The following is a 27777-nucleotide window of genomic DNA, read 5'->3' as shown; positions in this document are numbered from 1 at the left end:
ATTCTCCAAGATAAAAATGAAAGAAAAAATGTTAAGGGCAGCTAGACATAAAGGCCAGGTCACCTACAAAGGAAAACCCATCAGAGTAACAGCAAACCTCTCAGTGGAAACCCTACAAACCAGAAGAGATTGGGGGCCAATATTCAACATACTTAAAGGAAAGAAATTCCATCCCAGAATTTTACATGGAGAAAACAGCAATAACAACATTACCAGCCACTACAAAACACATTGAAGTACACAGACCAGTGACACTATGAAGCAACCACACAAATAAGTCTGCAAAATAACCAGCTAGCATCAGGACAAGATCAAATTCACCCATAACAATACTAACCTTAAATGTAGATGGGCTAAATGCCCTAGTGAAAAGATACAGAATGGCAGACTGGATAAAGAGCCAACACCCATTGCTATGCTGTCTTCAGAAGACTCATCTCCATGGAAAGACACACATAAGCACAAAACAAAGGGATGGAGGAAAATTTACCAGGCAAATCTATAACAGAAAAAAGCAAGGGTTTCAATCCTAGTTTCTGACCAAACGGACTTTAAACCAACAAGGATCAGAATAGAAGAACAAGGGTATTACATAATGGTAAAATGTTCAATTCAAAAAGAAGAGCTAACTATCCTGAATACATATGCACCCAACAAAGAGCACCCAGATTCATAAAGCAAGTTCTTAGAGATGTACAAAGAGACTTAGACTCCCACACAATAATAGTAGGAGACTTTAACATTCCTCTGTCAGTATTAGACAGATCATCCAGACAGAAAATTAACAGAGATATTCAGGACCTGAACTCAGCTCTGGATCAAGTGGGCCTAATAGATATGTACAGAACCCTCCACCCCAAAACAACATAATATACATTCTCATCAACACACAACACTTACTCTAAAGTTGATCACACAATTGGAAGTAAAACATTCCTCAGCAAACGGAATAGAAATAAAATCATAAGTCTCTCAGATGACAACACAATCAAATTAAAACTCAAGATTAAGAAATTCACTCAAAAGCACACAACCACATGGAAATTGAACCACCTGTTCCTGAATGACTCTTGAGTAAATAATAAAATTCAGGCAGAAATCAAGAAGTTCTTTGAAACTAATGAGAACAAAGAGACAGCATACAAAAATCCTTGGGATGCAGCTACAGCAGTCTTAACAGAGAAATTTATAGCAATAAATGCACACATCAAAAAACTAGAAAGATCTCAAGTTAACAACCTAACATCTCAACTAAAAGAACTAGAGACCCAAGAGCAAACAAACCCCAAAGCTAGCAGAGGAACAGAACAACCAAGATCAGAGTCAAATTGAAGGAGATAGAGACATGAAAAACCCTTTAAAAAATCAACAAATTCAGGAGCTGGTGTCCTGAAAAAAAAAAATAACAAAATAGATATATTGCTAGCTAGACTTATAAAGAAGAAAAGAGAAAAGAATCAAATAAACACAATCAGAAAGGATAAGGGATATCACTACTGACTTCAAAGAAATACAAACAACCGTCAGAGAATACTATAAACATCTTTATGCACACAAACTAGAACATCTAGAAGAAATGGATAATTTCCTGGACGCATACATCCTCCCAATAGTAAACCAGTAAGACACCGAATCCCTGAATAGACTAAAAACGTGTTCTGAAATTGAGGCAGTAATAAATACTCTACCAATCAAATAAAGCCCAGGACCAGAAGAATTCACAGCTGAAGTCTACCAGAGGTACAAAGAAGAGCTGGTACCATTTCTACTGAAACCATTCCAAAAAAATTGAGGAGGAGGAGGGACTCCTCCATAACTCATTATATGAAGACAGAATCATCCTGATACCAAAACCTGGCAGAGAGACAACAACAAAAAAAGAAAACTTCAGGCCATATCCTTGATGCACACTGATGCAAAAATCCTCAATAAAATACTGGTAAACCAAATCTAGCAGGTCATCAACAAGCATATCCACCATGATCAAGTTGGCTTCATCCCTGGGATGCAAGGCTGGTTCAACATACACAAATCAACAAATGTGATTTATCCCGTAAACATAACTGAAGACAAAAACCACATGATTATCTCAAGACATGCAGAAAAGGCCTTTGATAAAATTCAACATCCCTTCATGTTAAAAACTATCAATAAACTAGGTACTGAAGGAACATACCTCAAAATAATAAGAGCCATTTATGACAAACCCATGGCCAATATCATACCGAATGGGCAAAAGCTGGAAGCACTCCCCTTGAAAACCAGCACAACACAAGGATACCCTCTCTCACCACTCCTATTCAACATAGTATTTGAAGTCCTGGCCAGGGCAATTAAGCAAGAGGAAGAAATGAAGGGTATTCAAATAGGAATAAAGGAAGTCAAATCATCTTTGTTTGCAGATGACATGATTCTATATCTAGAAAACCCCATAGTCTCAACCCTAAAGCTTCTTAAGCTGATAATCAACTTTAGCAAAGTCTTAGGATATAAAGTTAATGTGTAAAAATTGTTAGCATTTCTGTACACAACAGAAAAGGAGAGAGCCAAATCATGAATGAACTCCCACTCATGATTGCCACAAAAGTAATAAAATACATAGGAATACAGTTAACAAGGGAAGTGGAAGACTTCTTCAAGGAGAACTACAAACCACTGCTCAAAGGAATCACAGAAGATACAAATAAGTGGAGAAACATTCCTTGCTCATGGATAGGAAGAATCAATAATGCAAAAATGACCACACTGCCCAAAGCAATTTATAGATTCAATGCTATTCCCATTAAACTATCTTGGACATTCTCCACAGAATTAGAAAATACTATTTTAAAATTCATATGGAACCAAAAAAGAGCCCAAATAGGCAAGACAGCCCTAAGCAAAATGAATAAAGCTGTAGGCATCATGCTACCCAATTTGAACTATACTACATGGCTACAGTATCCAAAACAGCATGGTATTGGAACAAGAACAGACACATCGACCAATGGAATAGAAGAGATGAGTCAGAAATAAGACCACACACCTAGAGCCATCTGATCTTTGACAAACCTAACAAAAACATGCAATGGAGAAAGGATTCCCTATTTAATAAATGTTGCTGGGAGAACTGGTTAGCCATATACAGAAAATTAAAACTAGACAGACCCCTTCCTTACACAATATTAAAAAAACTTAAGGTGGATTAAAGACTTAAATGTAAAATTTAAAACTATAAAAACCCTAGAAGAAAATCTAGGCAGTATTATTCAGGACATAGCCATGGGTGAAGATTTCATGAGAAAAACACCAAAAGCAATTGCAACAAAAGTAGAAATTGACAAATGGGATATAATTAAACTAAAGAGCCTCTGCACAGCAAAAGAAACTATCATCAGAGTGAACAGACAACCTACTAAATGGGAGAAAACTTTTGCAATCTGTCCATCTGACAAAGGTCATTAGACCAGAATCTACAAGGAACTTAAAGCAAATTTACTAGAAAAAAAACAAACAACCCCATTAAAGAGTGAGCAAAGGACACGAACAGACACTTCTCAAAATAAGACATTCATGGTGCCAAAAAGCAATTGGAAGAAAGCTCTACATCACTAATCATTAGATAAATGCAAATCAAAATTACAATGAGATACCATCTCATGCCTGTCAGAATGGCAATTTATTATAAAGTCAAGAAACAACAGATGCTGGCAAGGTTGCAGAGAAATAGGAATGCTTTTACACTTTGGTGGGAATGTAAATTAGTTGAACCATTATGGACGGTGGTGTAGCAATTCCTCAAAGATCTAGAACCAGAAATACCATTTTACTCAAAAATCCCATTACTGGGTATACACCCAAAGGAACATAAATCATTCTGTTACAAAGATACACGCATGCTTATGTTCATTGCAGCACTATTCACAATAGCAAAGGCATGGAATCAACTGAAATGCCCATCAATGATAGACTGGATATAGAAAATGTGGTACATATACACCATGGAATACTGTGTATAAAAGGGAACGAGATCATGTCCTTTGGAGGGACATGGATGGAGTTGGAAACCATTCTCAGCAAACTAATATAGGAACAGAAAACCAAACGCAGCATCTTCTCGCTTATAAGTGGGAGCTGAATGATGAGAACACATGGACACATCGTGGGGAACAACACACTCTGGGCAACTGTGGGGGTGGTGGGGCAAGGGAGAGCATCTGGAAGAATGACTAATGGATGCTGGGCTTAATTAGTCCAGCATCCATTAGTGCAGTATGGGTGATGAGATAATCTGTGCAGTAACCAGCATGGCACACATTTACCTATGTAATGAACCTGCACATTCTGCATATATGTACCCCTGAACTTAAAAGTTGAAAAAAAAAGGAATAGGAAATAAATAATAAAATGTGATTTAAAAAACCCTTTTCACAAACTACAACACATATAGTATATAAAAGTTGATCATAAAGGTATACAATTTTGTGCATGAACATGTGTTACCAATATGTTCTCCCTGAAACTGTTGAATTCTTCTGCTCTCTTCTTGCCTTTTTTTGGTGTGTGTGTGTGTGTGTCTGTGTGTGTGTGTGTGTGTGTGTGTGTGGTCTCCAGACTCTAGAGACAGTAATTATAATTTCAAATTAAGTATTTAGATAACTGGTAACAATTAATCAATCACCCAGGGGAGTTCAAAGAAAGAAATTCATGGAAAGATACAGTCTGATTTCTCCCACCTATAAAAAGACCTTCACGGGTGCTCTTCCAAGACTTAACAGTCAACCCCATAGGGTCCCTGTGTTTCTTATCCTTCTCAGGATCAACGGAGGGCAGATGTAAGTATATACCTCTGAAGAAAGTTCCTTGTAAACTTCAAACATTATTATACAAGCCTAAAGTGATGTTACTGGAATTTTAATAGTGTTCACAGGACCTGGTTTAAACATCACCGGTTGTCTTTCTCTAATGAACAACTGATCCATCCACTTATCAAAATACTATGGGTAGATACACAAGACAATATAGAAATCAATCTAATATCTTTTAATGGTTTGAAGAAGAAATACAAATAAATGTGGAGTAAGTTAGGATAAATATTAAATGTGGGAGTTCAATCAGGCTGGTGGGAAAAATTTAAAGATAGTTATAAGAAAAGGATGCAAACCTTCTTGGAAGGCCAAGGATACTACATAAGCTCCCGTAATAGATCAGGCTGAAGGCAGCCCAATCCTTACCTTGAGTTAATAGCTTAGGGCCTAGATACAAAGGAATGTAGAGTAGTAGTAGTTTATCTAAATAGCTTGTTTACTCATGTGGGCCTAAGACCAATCTTTGATCAACCGCAGGTGCATAATTGCTCTCTACTCGGGAGGTTGGCAATGTCTACACTCTATTGAGCTCATATCTTAGATCTGCCCTTCTTTTGCCCTGTCATCTGGGTATACACCCCCTTCCCAACCTTTAATAACGTGACTGCTTAGCTAGGAGGGATAGATTTACCCTCAATGGGGTCCCTCAGTAACGGCACACATTGGACTAAGGAGCCAGATAACACTACAGATCACTCTACTATCCTCCCATTGGGTGTAAATTATAAATGTTCTAACCCTTATTGTGCACCTGCTCAAACACAATTATGGCTACACCATGGCAAAAGAAATGCCTTAACAGTCTTAGCTGCAGGTAGCCTCAAACCAGTAATGCAATCAATGCTGCTTTCCCAAACATTCCTTCCTGTGCTAAAGAACAAAGCCAGGAAAATAATGCATTCCACTTTAGCTAGGAGGTCTGTCATAGAGGACAAGCTCGTATCCTCCAGTTAGGCAATTATAACATCTTAGACTGGAGCCCCTATGGCCATTTGCAGGGCAGCCTTACTGATATCCTCACGCATCATGGCATCAATCATGGTTTCGTAGTCTCGTCCCGTTCCCCCATGATTTGGGCTGGCCGATGGGAGGATGGGATATCCCAGACCCCAAGTAAAGTTGATGCCACCCCAAGACACTTTATGGTGCCTGGGACACATTAGCACCTCCCTTCACACCAGGCATGGGACCTATCGTAATTCCGGTAACAGTTATATTATAACCTTTACTCATAATCACACTGATCAGTGCCTAATTTGCAATATCCATTCATATGTTTTCCTTATGGGAACTAATATTTCTATTATACCCCAAAACTCTGTGTTTGTGACCCGGGTGCAAGGACAGGCTTGGTTTGCCTCATGTATCACTAATTACAATATATCTAATTTAAATATTACTAGTGTCATGGTATTAAGGAGACAATCTGAGGCATTCCTACCAGTCAATTTGACACATCATTGATAGGTTCCTCTTCCTATGCCATCTTAGAATGCGCCCTATCCCAGGTCAGAGTCAAAAGATTCATAGGCACACTTATAGCCTTTATAGTCTCAGCCTTAGTCATCCTAGCAACTGCTAGTGTGGCTATAGCATCTACTACTGAATCAGAACCAACAGCTGCTTTTGTAGATAATTTGGTCAGAAATGTGTTCAATGAACTTCTCTTACAGCAGGGTATAGATCAAGAGATTCTTGCATATCTGCAAGCCCTCGAGGCTGCCTTGGAATATGTGGAGGAGTGATAAGATGCACTGGCATTCCGACAGCAGTTAAACTGTGACTGGGAACATAAACATATCTCTGTCACTTATAGTTGGGATGAGGTAAAGCAACACCTCTGGGGAACCTTTCATGACAATTTAACAGCAGACGTAAAGCAACTTAAAACTAAAATTTTAGAATCCCTTCACATGATAGATCTACACACCCAACAAACAGCCATATGGAAGGGTGTGCAAGATCATCTCTCCTGGTTAGACCCCCAATCCTGGGGGTCACTCTTAGACTGGAAAGGAATGTTACTAATTATACTCATGGTTGTCTTATGTTATTTGCTAATTCTAGGATGCAAAGCCAGAATAAGAGCAATGACCACCTTGCCTGAAAAACCTGTTGCTGCACACATCTGTACTCTTCAGTCAACAGAACCCAATGCAAAGAACAGAAAGTGGAGAGATGTGGGAATTCAGACAGGCAGGTAGGAAAATTTTTAAAGATAGTTATAAGAAAAAGACACAAACCTTTTTGAAACGCCGGAGGGGTTTGTATAAGCTCCAGTAATAGATCAGGATGAAGGCAGCCTAATCCTTACCTTGAGTGAATAGCTTAGGGCACAGATATAAAGGAATGTAGTTTATCTAAATAGCTTGTTTACTCATGTGGTCCTAAGACCAATCTTTGATCAATCGCGGGTGCATAATTGCTCTCTATTTGGGAGGTTGGCAATGTCAATTACCCTCTAGTGGTGTTTACTCAAGACCTTTGTCACTTAATCTATACTGAATAAATGTGAGCTTAGCTGGCTGATTGGGGCCACAGCTGCAACTCTTTACAGCACTCTCCTTGGTGTCTGTAGGTGGTGCGGACCCTCAGCAGGACTGACAGGCAAAATATCTGTGTCAGTGTATGTTATTCATCCATCGTTGGGTCAGGGTCTGTGGGACAGACCCCTGCAATTAAAAGCTTATATGCCAAATGTTAACTAAGATAATCTCTAGCCAATGAGCTTACAGGTCAGTTCTATTTTTATTTCATCTAAGCAAAGGACGTTAAAAATTACCATTATTTTAGTAAGCCTAAACATAGTAATATAGGAGGAAAGTTAAGAGAAAGAAGTAGAAAAACCAAATTCAAAACAAGTAAAGTGCAGCAGCACATTGGGAGCAAAGAGGGATATGGGAATGTGGGTAGGGCGAGTAGGGAAACTAAATAAGGTCTGAGGTAAAAAGTTCTTTGTAGGTGGGTGGGAAAGGGGTGGAACTGACACCATCGATGCAAGAGCTGAGTAATAGCCCTAAGGAAATAAATGCCTGGTGAAAGCATGCAGAAAGCAGTCTGGAGCCCAGAAGAGACACACTAGCACAGTCTGGTAGGCTACAGCAGCAAGTCTCTAAAGAAAGGCAGAGAATACCCAGAACAGGAGAGAGCAGGTCCAGGATGCCCAGCCTGTTCTGGTCCTATCTGCCAGCAATCTGGCTGCTGCTAAGCCAACTCCTTAGAGAAATCCTAGCAGCAGAGCTGAGGGGATGTGATCCCCGATTTGGAAAAAGGATGATGTCATATTGCCCCATGCCTGAAAAGACATTCACCACCACCCCAGGAGGGTGGCTGCTGGAATCTGGACGACCCACAGGTAAGAACCCTGGACTGCCAAACAATCAGAATGAGGCCTGAAAAAACAGGCTCCAGATCTCATCGGCTGCCTGTAGTCAACTCAGACTCTACCATGGCTAGTGCCTAAATGTTTATGGTTTTTCATTGTAATGTGCTTTTATTAAAAGGGTCTCACCAGAAATCTCACGGGAAGTTTGGGGTAGAGGGGAAGCTGCAGGAAAAACAGAAGAACAGCCTCACCTTGGAGGCTGTTGGTGCCCTCCCCACCTGGCAGCCAGAGACACAGGGTGGAGAAAACAGGGAAGCCTCAAAGAAAGTGACTATTGTCAAACACCAGCAGGAGGTGAGGTATACTCCCAGACCCCCAGGAAAGCTGGGCAGGTGAGAAAACAGTTGTGCTTGCAATGGGATATGTGGGCCAGGCATCTCCAATTAAGAAGAAAGGGGACAAACAGTGAGGTGGTGAGCTGATTATCATTTCTGTTTATGCACCTATGGGCCTGAGGGCAGCACACTGAGACCTCTGTTAGGTTCCTGGAATGTGAGATAAAGGGGCCTTAGATTTAATGACTCTCCTCCTTTGTCATTAAGCTGGGCAATGGTCTATGTCACCAAAAACGTTCTCTTGGAAAAAAGTTTTTTTAATGCACCCCAACAGAGCACCTTTCCTCCCATTTCTTTGAATCTACTCTTGTAGTGTGTTGAGAAAGATGAGATGACGAGAAAAAAAGTTGCCTGGATGACTAGAGGGGAAATTGAAGGGGACCAGAGACAAGGAAAGTTCACCGTTCAGACCATCATAGCTGATTTGATTAGTGCTTTCAACATTTGACACTGCAAAGCATTTTCTTTAAAAGCAAGATTTCAGAACTGAGGAAAGTTCAATACCAGGGTAGTTTTAAAACTTTACCGAGTAACAAGGTATTCATAAAGATAAATTGCAAGCTAAGTTAAAACTAGCAAGAGCAGTTTCCAAAACAGATAGAGGCTACTCTATTCTGTCTAATAGGTCGTGTTAAGTTCTGAAAAGCTAAGTTAAATTACTAAACATTGTTTTACATTTAATAAAAATGACATAGGTTTTGAACCAGCGATGTGTGACTCCAGAACTGCTTCTTGTAACCCACACGCATACACTTCATTAAATCATTAAATGACTCTGTTTAAAGTTATCGTGCACAGTGAACGCACTTGGAGTTTGTGTGTTTATATCATTATTTCAAAGTTATTTCCTTTTTTTACATTATTAGTCACAGCTTGTTTCATTTTACTATAAAATAAGGGAAGAATACCACAAAGTCAAAACATTTTTTAATGCAAACTAAGGAAGAGTATGCTGTACTGTAATTTCTATTTAAATTTCACTTTTTTCTCAGTAAATAAGTGAAATTTCTCATTTAAATACTTTGACAATATAGATAAATTTAACAAGAAAAATGGAAAGTATTCATGGATAACAAATGTTAACATTTGGTGTAGATACATATAGATGTATGTTGCTTCTCAGCTTTTTAGCTAAGATCCAGTGATGTATGTGTATAGATTTATGTGGATTAGATTTAAATATCTGAATCTTTCTATTAGAATAACTTGTGAGTACATAATGCATTGAAGTTATCAATCAAAACAGTGTCGGGGAAAGTCAAAAGTGGTATGGTATAGGCATTTAGAGGGTCATTGGAGGAGTGCATAGAGGGGACAGGATGGGGAATTAGCATATCCTTAATACTGTAGTATCTTAAAGTGCCCTACTCTAAGTAAGCTAAGTTGTTGAAATGTTAGGATACTTGCTGATTCTCTTTGGTGTTTAATTACATTGAAGCAATGGGTACATTGTAGTCTAGGCAAATTGTATAATTTTTTTGACCTGCTTTCACATGAATGTTTTTCCTCACCTTTCATTCCTCTCTTTTACTTCACAGAAACGGTGTCAACCTCCAACAACAAAGATGGAATATCCTTAGGTACGACATCAGAATTCATTCCTAACTTGTCACCGGAGCTGAAGAATCCACTGTCTGATGGGCAGCCATCATTGAAAAAAATAATACTTTCCTGAAAAAAGAGAAATGGACATCACAGATTTGATCCATTCTGTTGTGAAGTGATTTGTGATGATGGAACTTCAGTTAAATTATGTACATAGTAGAGTAATCATGGACTGGACATCTCATCCATTCTCATATGTATTCTCAATGACAAATTCACCCTGATGCCCAGTTAAATGATTGCTGTTTATTAGAACATAGGAATCATTATTGGTATTCACATATTTCACTTGCTCTGTACTAATATATTCTCTCCAAAGGGAGAAAGTTAGATAGATGGAATAAGTTCTAGTAGTTGATAGTACAGTGGGGAAATTATACTTAACATTAACTCACTGTATATTCCAAAATAGCTAGAAGAGAACTGTAATGATTCCAACACAAAAAAGATGAATGTTAGTTTGGATGGATATCCCAATTAACCTGATTTTATCATTAAACCTTATATACATGTATCAAACTATCACTATCACATGTACTACAAAAATGTGTACAACTATAATAAGTGAATTAAAAACTTACTGGAAATAATTTTTTAAAGTTTTACACACACAAGCACATACATTCACACACACTCGCTCAGGTCTCTTTAGTTTTCCTCTTTTCACAGTAGAAGAAATGTAAGAGATAAAGGATCTAACTATCTCTAACATCAGCACACAGCATGGAGGGAAAGCAGCGAAGGAATGAACTGGTGGGAGAGGAATTAGGCATGTTCATCCCAGGGTAACCCCAGACACCTCTCTAGAACTTTGCCCAATGCATATCCTTCACCTGCCTCTCAGCACACTGCCTTTAGACCTTCAATCATTCTATAAAGTCCTCTTTTGTCCCTGGCATTACTCCACGTCCCCTATCAAAGTGGCGAATCGGCACAAATACTGGCCTTCCTCTGGCTACACATACCTCCTCCCTGTGTGTCTCTAAATCCTAAATCAAAGCATACATTTTATGCTCTGTCATTCAGGTCCTACTAGTTGTGTTTGTTTGTTTGCAGGCTAACTGAAGCTACTACTACCTCATTATCAAGTCCTATTAACTTACTTCAAGTAACATGATTTGAGTAGCCCTCTGTGCCTGCCCACAAAGTGCTCTGAATCTAGTGTGGGACATGGACAAGTAAAGGATAATAAGTGCAATGATACTTGTAGAGACTGTAATGATCATAGAGACTGTAATGATCATAGAGGCTGTAATGATCCACAGGAATCAGGGTTGTGTTTAATGCCAACGTGGGAAGGAATGAATGTACAGGGAACAGTGTGGGTAAGAGGAGAGAGCAAAATTTCCCTAAGGAAACTGATGGCTGATCTGCATCTTGAAAGACATCTAAGCAGAAGAGAGTGCAAAAAGGAGACAGGGAGAAGCCCAGGTAAAAGCACAAAGGCCTAGAAGCACAGTATGTGTGGAAACAGCCAGAGTTGGTAGGGCAGGAGGTGGTGTGGAGAAAAGGAATTGTCAAGATCTGGTTGGAATGGAGACAGGAGAGAGGGTCTCAAATGATTCCACACAATGCAGCTATGGGGTTTAGGCTGCATCTTGCAGTGAGGAAGAACTGCTCGTGATCTTGATGCGTCTCTCATAAAGAACTTTTTCCTACCAACACTCTGTTGAAGATGAAGAGGGATCATGGGAGTCACAGGGCAGAACTCATAGATTATACTGTACAGTCTGAACTGTACCACCTGGTTTTCTTAGGCTCCTCCAGGATATTCTTTGAAAACAAAGGGGAGGAGCACATAGTTGTATTTCTTGACACTAGTGATGATCAATAAAAGATCCATATTTTGGGTCTCTACATTATTCATAATCAATGATTGAGTTTATTCTAAGTGCCTATCATTGTTCTAGGACTTTAGGATTCAGGAGAGAAAAAAATAACAATTATGCTTTCATGGAGCTTCTACCTGGTTACTTGACTGACTCTGAGCCTTCTCTTGCACATGCATTCTACACATAATTCTATTCTTTTAGTATAAATACAGGTATGAAAAGAGGATAATAGAGAAAGCTCCATAATTTTATCTGGTGTCTATCATTTAAATCTCTTAACCAGGAAATACTCAAAGACTGCTTCCAGGAGGATTTTTGGAAGGTGGAAATATGTCTCATTCTTTGTCCCACTGTTTATAAGCCTGCATGACACCCTAAAGTGACGGCAGTACAGGCACCTAGAGTGGTTCCAAGGATGTATGAAGTCCTTCAGCTGCTTATTTAAGCAAGTACACAAGCTAGTGGCTTAAGGCAATTGAAACACATTTTCTCCCAGTTCTGGAGGTCAGACATAGAAAGATGATGCACTTTTTCCATAACCTGTAGAATATAATCCTCACTGGCTTCTGGTGGTTTGCTGTCAATCTTCGGCATTCCTTGGCTTGCAGGTGCCAATCTTCAGCCTCCGCACTGTCCACACATAGTATGCTCTCCCTTCATATGTGCACATTGTTCTCTTATGAGTACACTAGACATTTTAATTTAAGGGTCCACACAGGCTATGATGACTTCATCTTAACTACTTATATCTGCAACAATGATTTTTATAAGCATATTCTGATGGATTATGATCTTAGTCCATTTTCTGTTGCTAATAACAGAACACCTGAAATTGGATAATTTATAAAGAAAATAAATTTATTTCTTACAATTAAGGCATATAGGAAGTGCCAGAGCATGTCCTGGCATCTCATGAGTACCTTCTTTCTGGTGGGAACTCTCTACTGGGTCTTGATGTGTTGCAGAGTATCACACAGCAAGAGTCCAGAGCATGCTAACATACTTGCTTAGGTCTCTCTTCCTCTTTTTATATAAGCTACCATTTCACTCCTCTGATAATCCACCAATCCTTTAATTCATGAAAGGGTTAATCCCCTCATGAGAGCAGACCTCTCATGATCCAATAACCACTTAAAGGCTCCAACTTTAATTCTGCCAAAATGGAGAGTAAGCTTCCAACACATGAAATTGTGGGACACATTCAAACCATGACAAATGTTGGTTATGACCACAGTATGTCTTTTATGGGTCCTAGTTGAACCAAAGATACCTGAGGGAACACAGCAATTTACCTCTCCATTCTCCCTCTACAAGTTATTTAGAAATAAACCATTCCTCAGAGGACACAGAACACAAATATTTCTTCTAGTAAATATAAAATGGTACAGTGAAAATGGAAAACCATTTGACAGTTTTTTTAAAAAAATAACTAAATATGAAAATACCTTATAATTCAAAACTTTCACTCCTAGACCTTTACCAAATGTTCACACAAAATTATTTATATGAATGTCCATAATGATGTTGGATTTTTTGTTAACACCTGGGCATTATGAAATGTCCATCATTATGTCTATAACATAACTATGAATGTTGCTTTATAGTAAAGAAACACTGGAAACACCCCAATGCCCTTCATATATGAAGATTTAACAAAGTCTGGTATACTCATATCATAGAACACTAGTCCTCTATTAAAATGAGCCAATTATTAATACACATAACAATCTGGACAAATTTCAAGAACACACATGTTCAGACAACATCTCAGAAGGTTTTAAATCTTCACTTGGCATGGTCACTAGGGTATGTATAAGTAAGCTCCACAGCAAATCAATCTACAAAGACTAGGATAGGTGGCTGTTTATTTAAATGTACCAATTTTAATAAAAAATCAAAAGCTAGACAAAGACACTGGAAATATGACGTACCCAAATGTACAGAGGAATTTGATGAATCCCATCCTTGATGAAGCCTAGTCATTAGATTCACTGCTAAAGATCTTTAAAACAACTGTCTTATATATACTAAAAAAAAGCCTAAGGAAATGTGGACGAACAACTAAAATTAGGAAACTGATACATGAACAAAACAAGTATATCAACAAAGATAAAAATCATAGAAAGGAAACAAACAGAAATGCAGGAACTGAACATTATAGTAATGCATATAAAAATTTGCGAGTGATTTCACAAAATATTCATAGAAGAATTAACAGAAACATTCTCCAACTCTTCTACAATTTTGAAGACATGGGATCAGTATCTAACTAAATTCTATGAAGTCACCATTAATGTTATACCAACCTCAGACAAAAACTACTAAGAAAAAAACTACAGATCAATATCTGTTATGAATACCAATGCAAAAACTAATATTCAAACAAGAGCACATTGAATTCGGTAGCCTTTTAAGACTATTATATGTCAGGTTATGTAGAATTTATTCCTGAAAGCATGAAGGTTCAACATGAAAAAAAATCAATGTAAGATACCACATTTGTAAAATTAAGGGAAATAACTACCTGATTGACTTCATGTACAAAATAAAAATGGCAAAGCCAATAGCCTTTCATAAAAAAATTCAGTAATGTACAAACCAAATGAAATTTCTTCAACATGACAAAAGCATGAAAAACACACAGCCAACATCAAACTCAATGGCAAAATGCTGAAATCTTTTCCTGTACATTAAAGGAGACCAGAATATTCATTTTTTCCCTTCTATTCAATAGTTTTGGAAGTTTTAGACAGAGTAATAAGGTTGAGAAAATTATAAAAACCATAAATATTTAAAAAGAAAAAGTAAAATGTTTTGGTTGCAGAAACATGATCTTATATGTAGAAAATCTTAAAGATTCAATGCAAAAAATATGTTAGTGTAACAAATGAACTCAGCAAAGATGCATAATACAAAAATCAACATGAAAAATTAGTTACAGGTCATAGGCTGCTGGTCAGTCCCTCCAATCTCAAACTACAGGTCTGCTCCAGAGCATGACCATCCCTACAGCTCCAGCTGGCAGGCCAGTTTACAAATATTTGGAATCCAGTTATGTCTAGACTCTAGAACAGCCTCAGTGCTGCTGAGGCCCCAGGTGTTAGGCTTGCTCCAGGCTGCAGAACAGCAACTACAGATTTCAGATCTAGGCCAGCACCCATCAACCAAGGCACCAGTCTTTTCTCAGTTCCAGGCCCATTCCAGGTTCCAGAGTGGTCCCCATGGACACAAGCTCCAGAGAAACTAAGAACCAGGTCAACCTCAGTGGGTTCTAGTGCTGGGTCAACCAGCATAGACTCAGGCTACAGAACCAACCCTGCAGACACAATCTCCAAGCAGATACCATGTTCTCATTACTCAGGCCTGTCCACAGACTCAAGTTCTAGGCCTGCCCATTCACTGCCCTAAGCATCAAGTCAGCCCACATGCAGACTCCTGCTACAAGTATGCCCATGGACCTCATCAGGTGGCCTGCTCAGAAACTCTGGATGGGCTGAATGATAAAGGGTTTTTCCTGCCAAGTGCAATCTGTAAAGATAGGAGGAAGTGGTTACTTTTTCAAATGTACACACACCAACTAAAGGTCAGAAGGATCATGACTGATTAGGAAAATAGGATACTACCAAAGGAACAAAATAAACCACCAGTAACGTATCCTATAGAAAGGGCTACCTATGAACTGCCTGAAAAAGTTTTCAAGTCATCTTAAAGAAGCTCAATGAGATAAAAGAGAATACAGATAGATAACTGATCAAAATCAGGAAAACAATACATTAACTAAATGAGAAATTCGACAAAGATATGGGAACCATAGAAAGGTGCCAAACAGAATGCTGCTGCTGAAGAACACAAGACTAATGTGAAAAACTTCATAGAGACCTTTAACAGCAGACTCGATAAAGCAGAAGAAATAATGAGTGAGCTCAAAGATAGGTCATTTGAAATTATACAATAAGAAGAACAAAAAGTAAAAAGAAAGGAAAAAGGTGATGAAAATCTGTGAGACATATGGTACACCATCAAACAAACCAAAATATAAATTATGAAAGTCTTAAAAGGAGCAGAGAAAGAGAAAGGAGCACAAAACATACTTAGAGATTTGATGACAGAAAACTTCCCTAATCTGGAAAGAGACATTAACATTCAGATCCATTTAGTCCAGAGAACCCAAAATAGATCAAATATAAATATGAGATACATAAAAAAGAAAATTCTCAAAAGTCAAGAAGAAAGAGAAGATATTCAAAGTGGCAAGAGAAAAACAACTGATTGTATACAAGGGAACATCCATTAGTTCGGCAGATTTCACAGAAAGCTTGTAGGATGAGAGAGTGGGATGATATATTCAAAGTGGTTAAAGAAAGAACGGTCAACCAAGGATACTACATGAGGCAAGCCAGTCCTTGAGAAATGAAGGCAGGATAAAGATTGTGCCAGACAAACAATGCTGTGAGAATTCATCACACTAGATATGCTTTACAAAAAATGCTAAAGGAATTTTTACAACTTGTAACAAAAGTACTCTAACTACGGACGACATGAAAACATGTAAAGGAAAGAATGCAGTCAAATTCAGAATACTCTAATACTACAATAGTATTGCATAAGTTTTTAGACTCTAATATAAAAGTTAAAAGTCAAGACTGTTAAAAATTATAGTAGCTACAATAATAGTTAATGCATACAAGATATATAAAAGATGTAAATTGTGGCATTATTAGCATAAAATAGTAGCAGGGGAAGAGAAAGTGAAGTGTAGAATTTTTGCATGCAGTTGAAGTTAAGTCGTATTCAGCTTAAAATAGATTACTGTAACTACAAGATGGTGTATATAAGCTTCATGGTGAAAAAAAAAACAAAACCTGTAGTAGGAACACAAGAGACAAAGAGAAAGGAATCAAAGCATACAACTACAAAAATTTCATTAAATCACATAGGAAGACAGCAGGAGAAGAACAGAAAAACAGAACTGCAAAACTTTCAGAAAGCAATGAACAAAATGGTAACAGTAAGTCCTTACCTATTATTAATTACTTTTAATGTAAACACATTAAATTCTTCAATAAAAAGGTATAGAGTGGCTGAATGAATTTTTTAAAATTATACTTTAAGTTCTGTGATACATGTGCAGAAGGTGCAGGTTTGTTACATAGGTATACACGTGCCATGGTGGTTTGCCGCACCCATCAACTCGTCATCTACATTAGGTATTTCTCCTAATGCTATCCCTCCCATAGGCCCCCAGCCCCCAACAGCCCCCGGTGTGTGACATTCTCCTCTTTGTGTCCAGTTGTTCTCATTGTTCAACTCCCACTATGAGTGAGAACATGTGGTGATTGGTTTTCTTTTCCTGTATTAGTTTGCTGAGAATGATGGTTTCCACCTTCATCTATATCCCTGCAAAGGACAAGAACTCATTCTGTTTTATGGCTGCATAGTATTCCATGGTGTATATGTGCCATGTTTTCTTTATCTCGTCTATCATTGATGGGCATTTGGATTGGTTCCAAGTCTTTGCTATTGTGAAGAGTGCTGCAGTAAACATACATGTGCATGTGTCTTTATAGTAGAATGATTTAGAATCGTTTTACCCAGTATGGGATTGCTGGGTCAAATGGTATTTTTAGTTCTAGATCCTTGAGGAATTGCCACACTGTCTTCCACAATGGTTGAACTTATGTACACTCCCACCAACAGTGTAAAAGCATTTCTATTTCTCCACATCCTCTCCAGCATCTGTTGTTTCCTGACTCTTTAATGATAGCCATTCTAACTGGCATGAGATGGTTTCTCATTGTGGTTTTGATTTGCATTTCTCTGATGCCCACTGATGATGAGCTTTTTTTCATGTTTGTTGGCTGCATAAATGTCTTCTTTTGAAAACTATTTGTTCATATGCTTCACCCACTTTTTGATGGGGTTGTGTGTTTTTTTCTTGTAAATTTATTTAAGTTCTTTGTCAATTCTGGATATTAGAACTTTGTCAGATGCATAGATTGCAAAAATTTCCTCCATTCTCTAGGTTGCCTGTTCACTCTGATGATAGTTTCTTTTGCTATGCAGAAGCTCTTTAGTTTAAATAGATCTCATAAAAATTAGGACCCAACTCTATGCTGCCTACAAGAGACTCCCTTTATCTTTGGTGACACACATTGGCTGAAAATGAAGAGATAGTAAATGATATTTCATACAAATGGTAACCAAAAAAGAGCAGAGGTGGCTACACTTATATCAGATAAAACATACTCTAAGTTAACAACTGTCATAATTTAAAAATCATGAAATGTGAAGACAGAAGATGGCATAAAGGAGGCAGGACTAGCTTGCACCTCCCACTTGGATCGACAGAATAGTGTGTGGAGACTCACATTATAAACTTTTGCTCCAAAAACTACTGCAGGAACATACCAGAAAGCCAAGAGAATCTACAGATGCTTTGAAGGAACTGGATCACACCTGCAGGATCACACCAAAAAACTGTAAGTCTGCTTGCTTTCTCAGTGGGCAGGCTGGTGGTCTGGGTCAAGTTCTCAGCCCTAGTCACCGGCTGCCTGGAAACAGACTTGGTGCTGTTGTGCAGGTGGGGTGGGGGGTGGCACAGTGGGAGTGAGAGCAGCCTTTAGGACTGTGGGCTGCATGGGAGCAAAGTGAGACCTGTGACTGCCAGCTTTCTCCCACTTCCCTGGTGACAGGTATGGCTCAGCAGAGGCAGCCATAATTCCAATTTCCCTGGGAATACAACTCCATTGGACTGGGAACCATGACTCCATCTCCTACAGGAGCCACAGCAAGCCCCACCCAAGGAGAGACTAAGCTCAGACACACCCATCCTTGCTCCCACCTGGTGGTCTTTCTCTATCTACCCTGGTAGCCAAAGACAAAGGTCATAATCTCTTGGGAGCTCTATGGCCCTGTTCACCACCTGAGAAACCCGAATACTTAACTAGGTGTCCCTAGGGCAAGTTTGCATCCTCCCTACAGGATTGCAGCTGATGCGCTCTTGAAAGCACCACCTCTCGGCTGGAGGCAACCAACACAAAACCAGCACACTAAACAAAAACAAAGCCAAGGACCGACACAGATTCCACTTCATTCCCCTGCTACCTCTACCAGAGTAGGTGCTGGTATCCATATCTGCAAAGACCTGAAAATGGATCACATCACAGGACTCTTTGCAGACATTCCCCAGTACCAGCCCAGAGCCCAGTAGCTCCACTGGGTGGCTATAGACCCAGAAGAACAAAAACAATCACCACAGTTCAGCTCTCAAGAAACCCCATTCCTAGGTGAAGGAGGAGAACACCACATCAACGGAGCAGAATGTGGGATAAAAGAATCTGAACAGCAGCCCTCAAATCTCAGATCTTCCCTTGACATGATCTATTCAAATAAGAAGGAACCAGATAAACATTTCTGGTATTGTAGGAAAACAAGGTTCTTTAAAACCCCCAAAGGATCATCCCAGCTCACCAGCAATGGAACCAACCCAAGACAAAATCTCTGACTTGCCAGAAAAAGAATTCAGAAGGTTGAGTATTAAGCTAATCAGGAAGCCACCAGAGAAAGGTGAAGCCCAACTTAAAGAAGACAAAAACTTAATACAGGATATGAAAGGAAATTTCTTCGGCAAAATAGAAGGCATAAATAATAAATAATCACAACTTCTGGAAATCAAAGACACACTTAAAGAAATGAAAAATGCACTGGAAAGTCTCAGCAACAGAACCAAATGAGCAGAAGAAAGAACCTCAGAGCCTGAAGACGAGGCTTTTGAATGATCCCAATCTGTCAAAGACAAAGAAAACAGAATTTAAAAAATGAGGCTGGGCGTGGTGGCTCAAGCCTGTAATCCCAGCACTTTGGGAGGCCGAGACGGGCGGATCACGAGGTCAGGAGATCGAGACCATCCTGGCTAACACGGTGAAACCCCGTCTCTACTAAAAAATACAAAAAACTAGCCGGGCGAGGTGGCGGGCGCCTGTAGTCCCAGCTACTTGGGAGGCTGAGGCAGGAGAATGGTGTAAACCCGGGAGGCAGAGCTTGCAGTGAGCTGAGATCCGGCCACTGCACTCCAACCTGGGCGACAGAGTGAGACTCCGTCTCAAAAAAAAAAAAAAAAAAAAAAAAAAAGAATAAAGTCTCCAAGAAGTTTGGGAGTATGTTAAACATCCAAACTTAAGAATAATTGGTGTTTCCAAGGAAGAAGAAAAATCTAAAAGTTTGGGAAACATATTTGAGGGAATAATCAAGGAAAACTTTCCTGGCCTCGATAGAGATTTAGACATCCAAATCCAAGAATTTCGAAGAACACCTGAAAAATTCATCCCCAAAAGATCATTGCCTAGGCACATAGTCATCAGGTTATCTGAAGTCCAGATGAAGGAAAGAATCTTAAGAGTTGTGAGGCAAAAGCATCAGGTAACCTATAAAGGAAAACTTATCAGATTAACAACAGGTTTCTCAGCAGAAACCATACAAGTTAAAGGGATTGGAGTCCTAAATTTTAGCCTCCTTAAAACGATTATCAGTCAAGAATTTTGTATCCAGCATAACTAAGCTTCATAAATGAAGGAAAGATACAGTCTTTTCCAGATAAACAAATGCTGAGATAACTGACCACTATCAAGCCAGCACTACAAGAACTGCTAAAAGGAGATCTAAATCTTGAAACAAATCCTTGAAATACACCAAAATGAACATCCTTAAAGCAAAAGACCTCTACAAGGAAAACCACAACACGCTGTAGAAAGAAATTGTAGATGACACAACAAATGGAAACATATCCCATGCTCATAGATGGGTAGAATCAGTATTGTGAAAATGACCATACTGCCAAAAGCAATCCACAAATTTAATGCAATCCCAATCAAAATACCACTATCTTTCTTCACAGAACTAGAAAATATAATTCTAAAATTCATATAGAACCAAAAAAAAGCCTGCATAGCCAAAGCAAAAGTAAACAAAAAGAACAAATCTAGAGGCATCACATTATCTGACTTCAAAATATACTGTAAGGCCATAGTCACAAAAACAGGATGATACTGGTTTAAAAATAGGCACATAGATCAATGGAACTGGATAGAGAACCCAGAACTAAAGCCAAATACTTACAGGCAACCGATCTCCAACAAAGCAAACAAAAACATAAAGAGGGGAAAAGACACATTATTCAATAAATGGTGCTGTGATAATTGGCAAGCCACATGTAGAAGAATGAAACTGGATTCTCATCTCTCACCTTATACAAAAATCAACTCAAGATGGATCAAAGACTTAAATCTAAGACCTGAAATCATAAAGATTTTAGAAGATAACATTGGAAAAACCCTTCTATTCATTGGCTTAGGCAAAGATTTCATAATCAAGAACCTGAAAGCAAATGCAACAAAGATAATAATAAATAAATAGGACTTAATTAAACTAAAAAGCTTCTACACAGCAAAAGAAATATTCAGCAGAATTAACAGACAATTCACCAAATGGGAGAAAATCTTCACAATCTATACAGAGGACTAATATCCAGAATCTACAAGGAGCTCAAACAAATCTACAAGAAAAAACAAAAAACAAAACCAATCCCATCAAAAGTGGGCTAAGGGCATGAATAGACAATTCTCAAAAGAAGATATCCAAACGGCCAAAAAGCAAATGGAAAAATGCTCAACATCAGTAATTATCAGGGAAATGCATATAGATACCACAATGCAAACCATCTCACTTCTGCAAGAATGGCCATAATAAAAAAAATTAAAAATTAATAGATGTTGGTGTGGATGCAGTGAAAAGGTAATACATTTACACTGTTGGAGGGAATGTAAACTAGTACAGTGTGAGATTCCTTGAAGAACTTAAAGTAGATCTACCGCTTGATCCAGCAATCCCTCTACTAAATATCTACCCAGAGGAAAAGAAGTCATTACACGAAAAAATACCTGCACACACGTGTTTATAGCAGCACCATGGCAAATGTAAAAATATGGAACCAGACCTAATGCCTCAAAGAAAATGTGATACACACACACACACACACACACACACACACACACACACGTGCCATAGAATATTACTCAGCCACAAAAAGAATAAAATAATGGCATTCACAGCAACCTGGATAGAATTGGAGACTATTATTCTAAGTGAAGTAACTCAGGAATGGAAAACCAAGCCATAGTTCTCACTCCTATGTGGGAGCTAAGCTATGAGGACGCAAGGGCATAAGAATGATATATTGGGCTTTGGAGACAGGGAAAAAAGTGGGGTGGTAAGACATAAGACTACACAATGGGTACAGTGTACGCTCCTCAGGTGATGGGTGCACCAAAATCTCAGAAATCACCACTAAAGAACTTATTCATGTAACCAAATACCACCTGCTCCCCAAAACCCTACTGAAATAAAAAATTTAAAAATTAAAAGAATTAAAAAGTCATTATATAATGATTAAAGGGTCATTTCATCAAGAGGACATAACAATTGTAAAAATAAATGCACTCAACATCAGAGCAACTAAATATATAAAATAAATACTAACAGGCCTTAAGAGAGAAATAGACAGCAATACAATAGTAATAAGTGACTTTAATAATCCATTTTAAATAATGGATAGATTACCCAGACACAAAATCCATAAGGAAACAGTACACTTGAATAATATAGACCAAATGGACCTACAGACATATACAGATCTTACCATCCAACAGCAGCAGAATATGCATTTTTTTCAACACACACAGAACATTCTCCAAGACAGATTATATGTGAAGCAAAAACTCAAATGTTATCTAATTCAATAAGATTAAATTCATATTAATTATTTTTTCCGACCACATTGGTATGAAATTAGAAATCATAGGATGAATTTCAGAAGATTCACAAATATGTAGAAATTAAACAACATGCTCCTGAAGAAAAATGGACCAAAGGAGAAATTAAAAGAAAAATTTTAAAATATTCTGAAACACATGATTATGGAGTACAACCTAACAAACTTAAGGAATGCAGCTAAAGCAATCTTAAGAGGGAAGTTTATAGCAATAAACACCATAAGAAGAATATGGATCACAAATAAGCAACCTAGTCTTTACATTTCAAGTAACCAGAACTCAACAATATGAGGAAAATTGAAAAATTCACAAATATGTGGAAATTAGACAACATCTTCCCAAACAACCATTAGGTCATGCAAGAAATCAAAAGAGAAGTAGAAAGTTAACTTGTGACAATTAAAAATAGAAACACAACATACCAAAACTTATGGGATGTAGCAAACACATCTCTAAAGAAAAGTTTATGGCATAGGCCTATGTCAAAAAAGAATGATACTAAAAAACAACAAAACTTTATTTCTAAAGAAACTAGAAAAAGAAGAACATAGTGAGCAGAAAGAAAAAGTATGAAAGATTACAACAGAAATAAATAAAATAAAGCTAGGACAATAGAAAAGATCAATAAAATTAAGATTTTTTTGTGGTATAAATTTAAGGGATATATATGCAGTTTTGTTACATGGATATATTGCATACTGGTGAAGTCAGGGTTTTTAGTGTAACCATCACCTGAATAGTATGCATTATATCCATCAAGTAATTTCTCATACTTCACCCCATCCCTCCCCAGCCTCCTACCCTTTTGTCTCCAGTGTCTATTATTCCATACTCTATGTCCATGTGTACCCATTGTTCAGCTCCCACTTATAAATGGTAACATGCAGTATTTGACTTTTAGTTTCTTAGTTGTTTCACTTAAGATAATGGCCTCCATTTCCATCCATGTTTCTGCAAAAGGCATGATTTCAATCTTTTTATGGCTGAATAGTATTCCATTGTGTATATATGCCACATTTTCCTTATCCAATCATTTGCTGACAGACACCAAGATAGATTCCATATTTTTGCTATTGTAAGTAGTGCTACAATAAACATACAAGTGCAGGTATTTTTTGATATAGTAATCTATTTTCCTTTGGGTAGATATGCAATAGAGGGATTGCTGGATTGAATGGTAGTTCTATTTGCTATTTTTTGAAAAATCTCCATACTGTTTTCCACAGAAGTCGTGTTAATTTACAATCCTACCAAAAGTGTATTAGCATTCTCTTTCCTCCACATCCTTATAAATATGTTATTTTAAAAAAATTAACAATAGCCATTCTGACTTGTAAGATGATATCTCATTGTAGTTTTAAATGCATTTCTCAGGTGATTAGTGATGTTGAGCATTTTTTCATATGCTTGTTAGTCATTTATATGTCTTCTTTAGAAAAATATCTATTCATTTCCTTCACTCACTTTTTAATGAGATTATTTGTTTTTGTTGTTGTTGTTGAGTTATTTGAATTTCTTATAAGTTATGGGTATTAGTCTCCTGTTGGTTGCATGGTTTCCAAGTATTTTCTCCCATTATGAAGTTGTATGTTCACTTTGTTAATTATTTTCTATGCAGATGTTTTTTATTTTAGTTAAGTGTTATTTATTTTTGCTTTTGTTGCCTGGGCTTTTGAAGTTGTAGTCATGAATTCTTCGCCAAGACCAATATACAGTGGAGTTTTCCCTAGATTTTCATCTAGTATTTTTATAGTTTCAGGCCTTACGTTTATGTCTTTAATCCATCTTGAGAGTTTATTTTTATATATAGTAAGAGACATGGTTCCAGTTTCTTTCTTTTGTATGTAGTAATCCAGTTCTCCCAGCACCATTTATTGAATAGATTGTCCTTTACCCAGTGTGTTTTTGTCACCTGTGTCAAAGCTCAGTTGACTATACATATGTGTCTTTGTTTCAGGGTTTTCTGCTCTCTTCCTTTGGTCAATGTGTTTATTTTTATACCAGTACTATGCTGTTTTGGTTGCTATAGCCTTGTAGTATAATTTGAAATCAGGGAATGTGATACCTCTAGCTTTGTTCTTTTTGCTTAGGATTGCTTTGGCTATTTGAACTCTTTTTTACTTCCATATAAATTTTAGCATTGTTTTTTCTAAGTCTGTGAAAAATGTCATGTGTATCTTGATAGAGATTGCATTGAATCTGTAGATTTCTTTGGGCAGTATGATCATTTTAGTGATATTAATTCTTCTGATTTGTGTCCTCTACAATTTCTTTCATCAGCATTTCGTAGTTTTCCTTGTAAGATTTTTACAGAAGAACCTTTAGAGGTTTCTAGGTATAAAATCATATCAGTGAACTGAGATAATTTAACTTCCTTTTTTTCTTTTTTTTAATTGTACTTTAAGTTCTTGGGTACATGTGCACAATGTGCGGTTTGTTACATAGGTACCTATGTGCCATGTTGGTTTGCTGCACCCATTAACTCGTCATTTACATTAGGTATTTCTCCTAATGCTATCCCTCCCACTGCCCCTCACCCCACGACAGGCCCTGGGGTGTGATGCTCCCTGTCCTGTGTCCAAGTGTTCTCATTGTTCAATTCACACCTATGAGTGAGAATATGAGGTGTTTGGTTTTCTGTCCTTGTGATAGATTGCTGAGAACGATGGTTTCCAGCTGCATCCATGTCCCTACAAACGACATGAACTCATCCTATTTATGGCTGCATAGTATTCCGTGAGGTGTATGTGCCACATTTTCTTAATCCAGTCTATCATTGATGGACATTTGGATTGGTTCCAAGACTTTGCTATTGTGAATAGTGCCGCAATAAACATACATGTGCATGTGTCTTTATAGCAGCATGACTTATAATCCTTTGGGTATATCTCCAGTAATAGGATGGCTGGGTCAAATGGTATTTCTAGTTCTAGATCCTTGAGAAATCACCACACTGTTCTCACAATGGATGAACTAGTTTACACTCCCACCAACAGTGTAAAAACATTCCTATTTCTCTACATCCTCTCCAGCATCCATTGTTTCCTGCCTTTTTGATGATTGCCACCCTAACTGGTGTGAGATGGTATCTCATTGTGGTTTTGATTTGCATTTCTCTGTTGACCAGTGATGATTAGCATTTTTTCAGGTGTCTGTTGGCTGCATAAATGTCTTATTTTGAGAAGTGTCTGTTCGTTTCCTTTGCCCACTTTTTGATGATGTTGTTTGGTTTTTTTTCTTATAAATTTGTTTAAGTTCTTTGTAGATTCTGGATATTAGCCCTTTGTCTGATGGGTAGATTGCAAAAATTTTCTCCCATTCTGTAGGTTGCCTGTTCACTTTGATGGTAGTTTTTTTGCTGTGCATAAGCTCTTTAGCTTAATTAGATTCCATTTTTCTATTTTGGATTTTGTTGCCATTGCTTTTGGTGTTTTAGTCATGAAATCCTTGCCCATGCCTATGTCCTGAATGGTATTGCCTAGGTTTTCTTCTAGGGTTTTTATGCTTTTAAGTCTAACATTTAAGTCTTTAATGCATCTTGAATTAATTTTTGTCTAAGGTGTAAGGAAGGGATCTAGTTTCAGGTTTCTACATATGGCTAGCCAGTTTTCCCAGCACCACTTATTAAATAGGGAATCCCTTCCCTATTTCTTGTTTTTGTCAGATTTGTCAAAGATCAGATGGTTGTAGATGTTAGGTGCTATTTCTGAGGGCTCTGCTCTGTTCCATTGGTCTATATATCTGTTTTGGTACCAGTACCATGCTGTTTTGGTTACTGCAGCCTTGTAGTATAGCTTGAAGTCAGGTTGCGTGATGTCTCCAGCTTTGTTCTTTTGGCTTAGGATTGTCTTGGCAATACAGGCTCTTTTTTGGCCCCATGTGAACTCTAAAGTAGTTTTTTCCAGTTCTGTGAAGAAAGTCATTGATAGCTTGATGGGGGTGGCATTGAATCTATAAATTACCTTGGGCAGTATGGCCATTTTCACAATATTGATTCTTCCCATCCATGAGCATGGCATGTTCTTCCATTTGTTTGTGTCCTCTTTTATTTAACTGAGCAGTGGTTTGCAGTTCTCCTTGAAGAAATCCTTCACATCCCTTGTAAATTGGATTCCTAGGTATTTTATTCTCTTTGTAGCAATTGTGAATGGGAGTTCACTCATGATTTGGCTCCCTGTCTGTTATCAGTGTATATGAATGCTTGTGATTTTTGCACATTGATTTTGTATCCTGAGACTTTGCTGAAGTTGCTTATCAGCTTAAGGAGATTTTGGGCTGAGATGATGGGGTTTTCTAAATATACAATTATGTCATCTGCAAACAGGGACAATTTGACTTTGTCTTTTCCTAATTGAATACACTTTATTTCTTTCTCTTGACTTCCTTTTTTTCTAATTTGGATGCCTTTTATTTCTGTCTCTCAACTGATTGTTCTCGCTAGGACTTCCAGTACTATGCTGAATAGAAGTGGTGAAAGTGGGCATCCTTTTTGTGTTCCAGTTCTTAGGGAGATTGCTTTCAATTTTTCCCTGTTCAGTATGATGTTGGCTGTGGGTTTGTCATAAATGGCCTTTGTTAATTTGAGGTATGCTCCTTCTAAGCCTGGTTTTGTTGAGCTTTTATCATAGCTGTGGAATTTTATGGAATGCTTTTTCTACATCTCTTGTTATGATAATTTTTTTGTCTTTAAATCTGTTTATGTGATGAATCACATTTCTTAATTTGCCTATGTTGAGCCATCCTTGCATGTCTGGAATAAAACTCACTTAATTATGGTAGATTTATCTTGTTGGTATGCTATTAGACTTCATTTGCTAATATTTTGCTGAGGACTTCTGCATCTGTGTGAACCACAGATATTGGTCTGTAGTTTTCTTTTTTAATGTGCTTTTGTCTGGCTTTGATAACAGGGTAACATTAGCTTTATAGAGTGAATTAGGAAGGATA

General features: G+C 37.8%; 1 protein-coding gene across 2 annotated transcripts; it reads left to right on the top strand.

The window, feature by feature from the left end:
* The first annotated feature begins 7890 nt into the window (after positions 1-7890).
* Positions 7891-10430, top strand: INSL4 (insulin like 4). Of its 2 annotated transcripts, XM_026452956.1 has the most exons (3): positions 7918-8202; positions 8351-8499; positions 10106-10430. In XM_026452956.1, exons 1-3 carry the CDS (start codon positions 8007-8009, stop codon positions 10145-10147), a joined length of 387 nt encoding a protein of 128 aa, XP_026308741.1. In that variant the 5' UTR covers positions 7918-8006; the 3' UTR covers positions 10148-10430. The 2 variants fall into 2 exon arrangements, with proteins under 2 accessions (XP_023069190.2, XP_026308741.1); XM_023213422.2 differs by lacking the exon at positions 8351-8499 and having other exon boundaries at positions 7891-8202.
* Positions 10431-27777: the final 17347 nt, after the last annotated feature.

The sequence above is a fragment of the Piliocolobus tephrosceles genome, chromosome 14 (genome assembly GCF_002776525.5).
Source record: "Piliocolobus tephrosceles isolate RC106 chromosome 14, ASM277652v3, whole genome shotgun sequence".
NCBI classification, from domain to species: domain Eukaryota; kingdom Metazoa; phylum Chordata; class Mammalia; order Primates; family Cercopithecidae; genus Piliocolobus; species Piliocolobus tephrosceles.
This window is presented reverse-complemented; position numbering and strand designations above follow the sequence as displayed.

Excerpts from the sequence above, each read along its gene's own strand:
- INSL4 (XM_026452956.1), top strand. The coding sequence starts at position 8,007 with ATGCCCAGCCTGTTCTGGTCCTATCTGCCAGCAATCTGGCTGCTGCTA. Across the intron at positions 8,203-8,350 it reads GGAATCTGGACGACCCACAG|GGTCTCACCAGAAATCTCAC; the intron begins GTAAGAACCCTG and ends TTTTATTAAAAG. Across the intron at positions 8,500-10,105 it reads ACAGGGAAGCCTCAAAGAAA|AAACGGTGTCAACCTCCAAC; the intron begins GTGACTATTGTC and ends TTTACTTCACAG.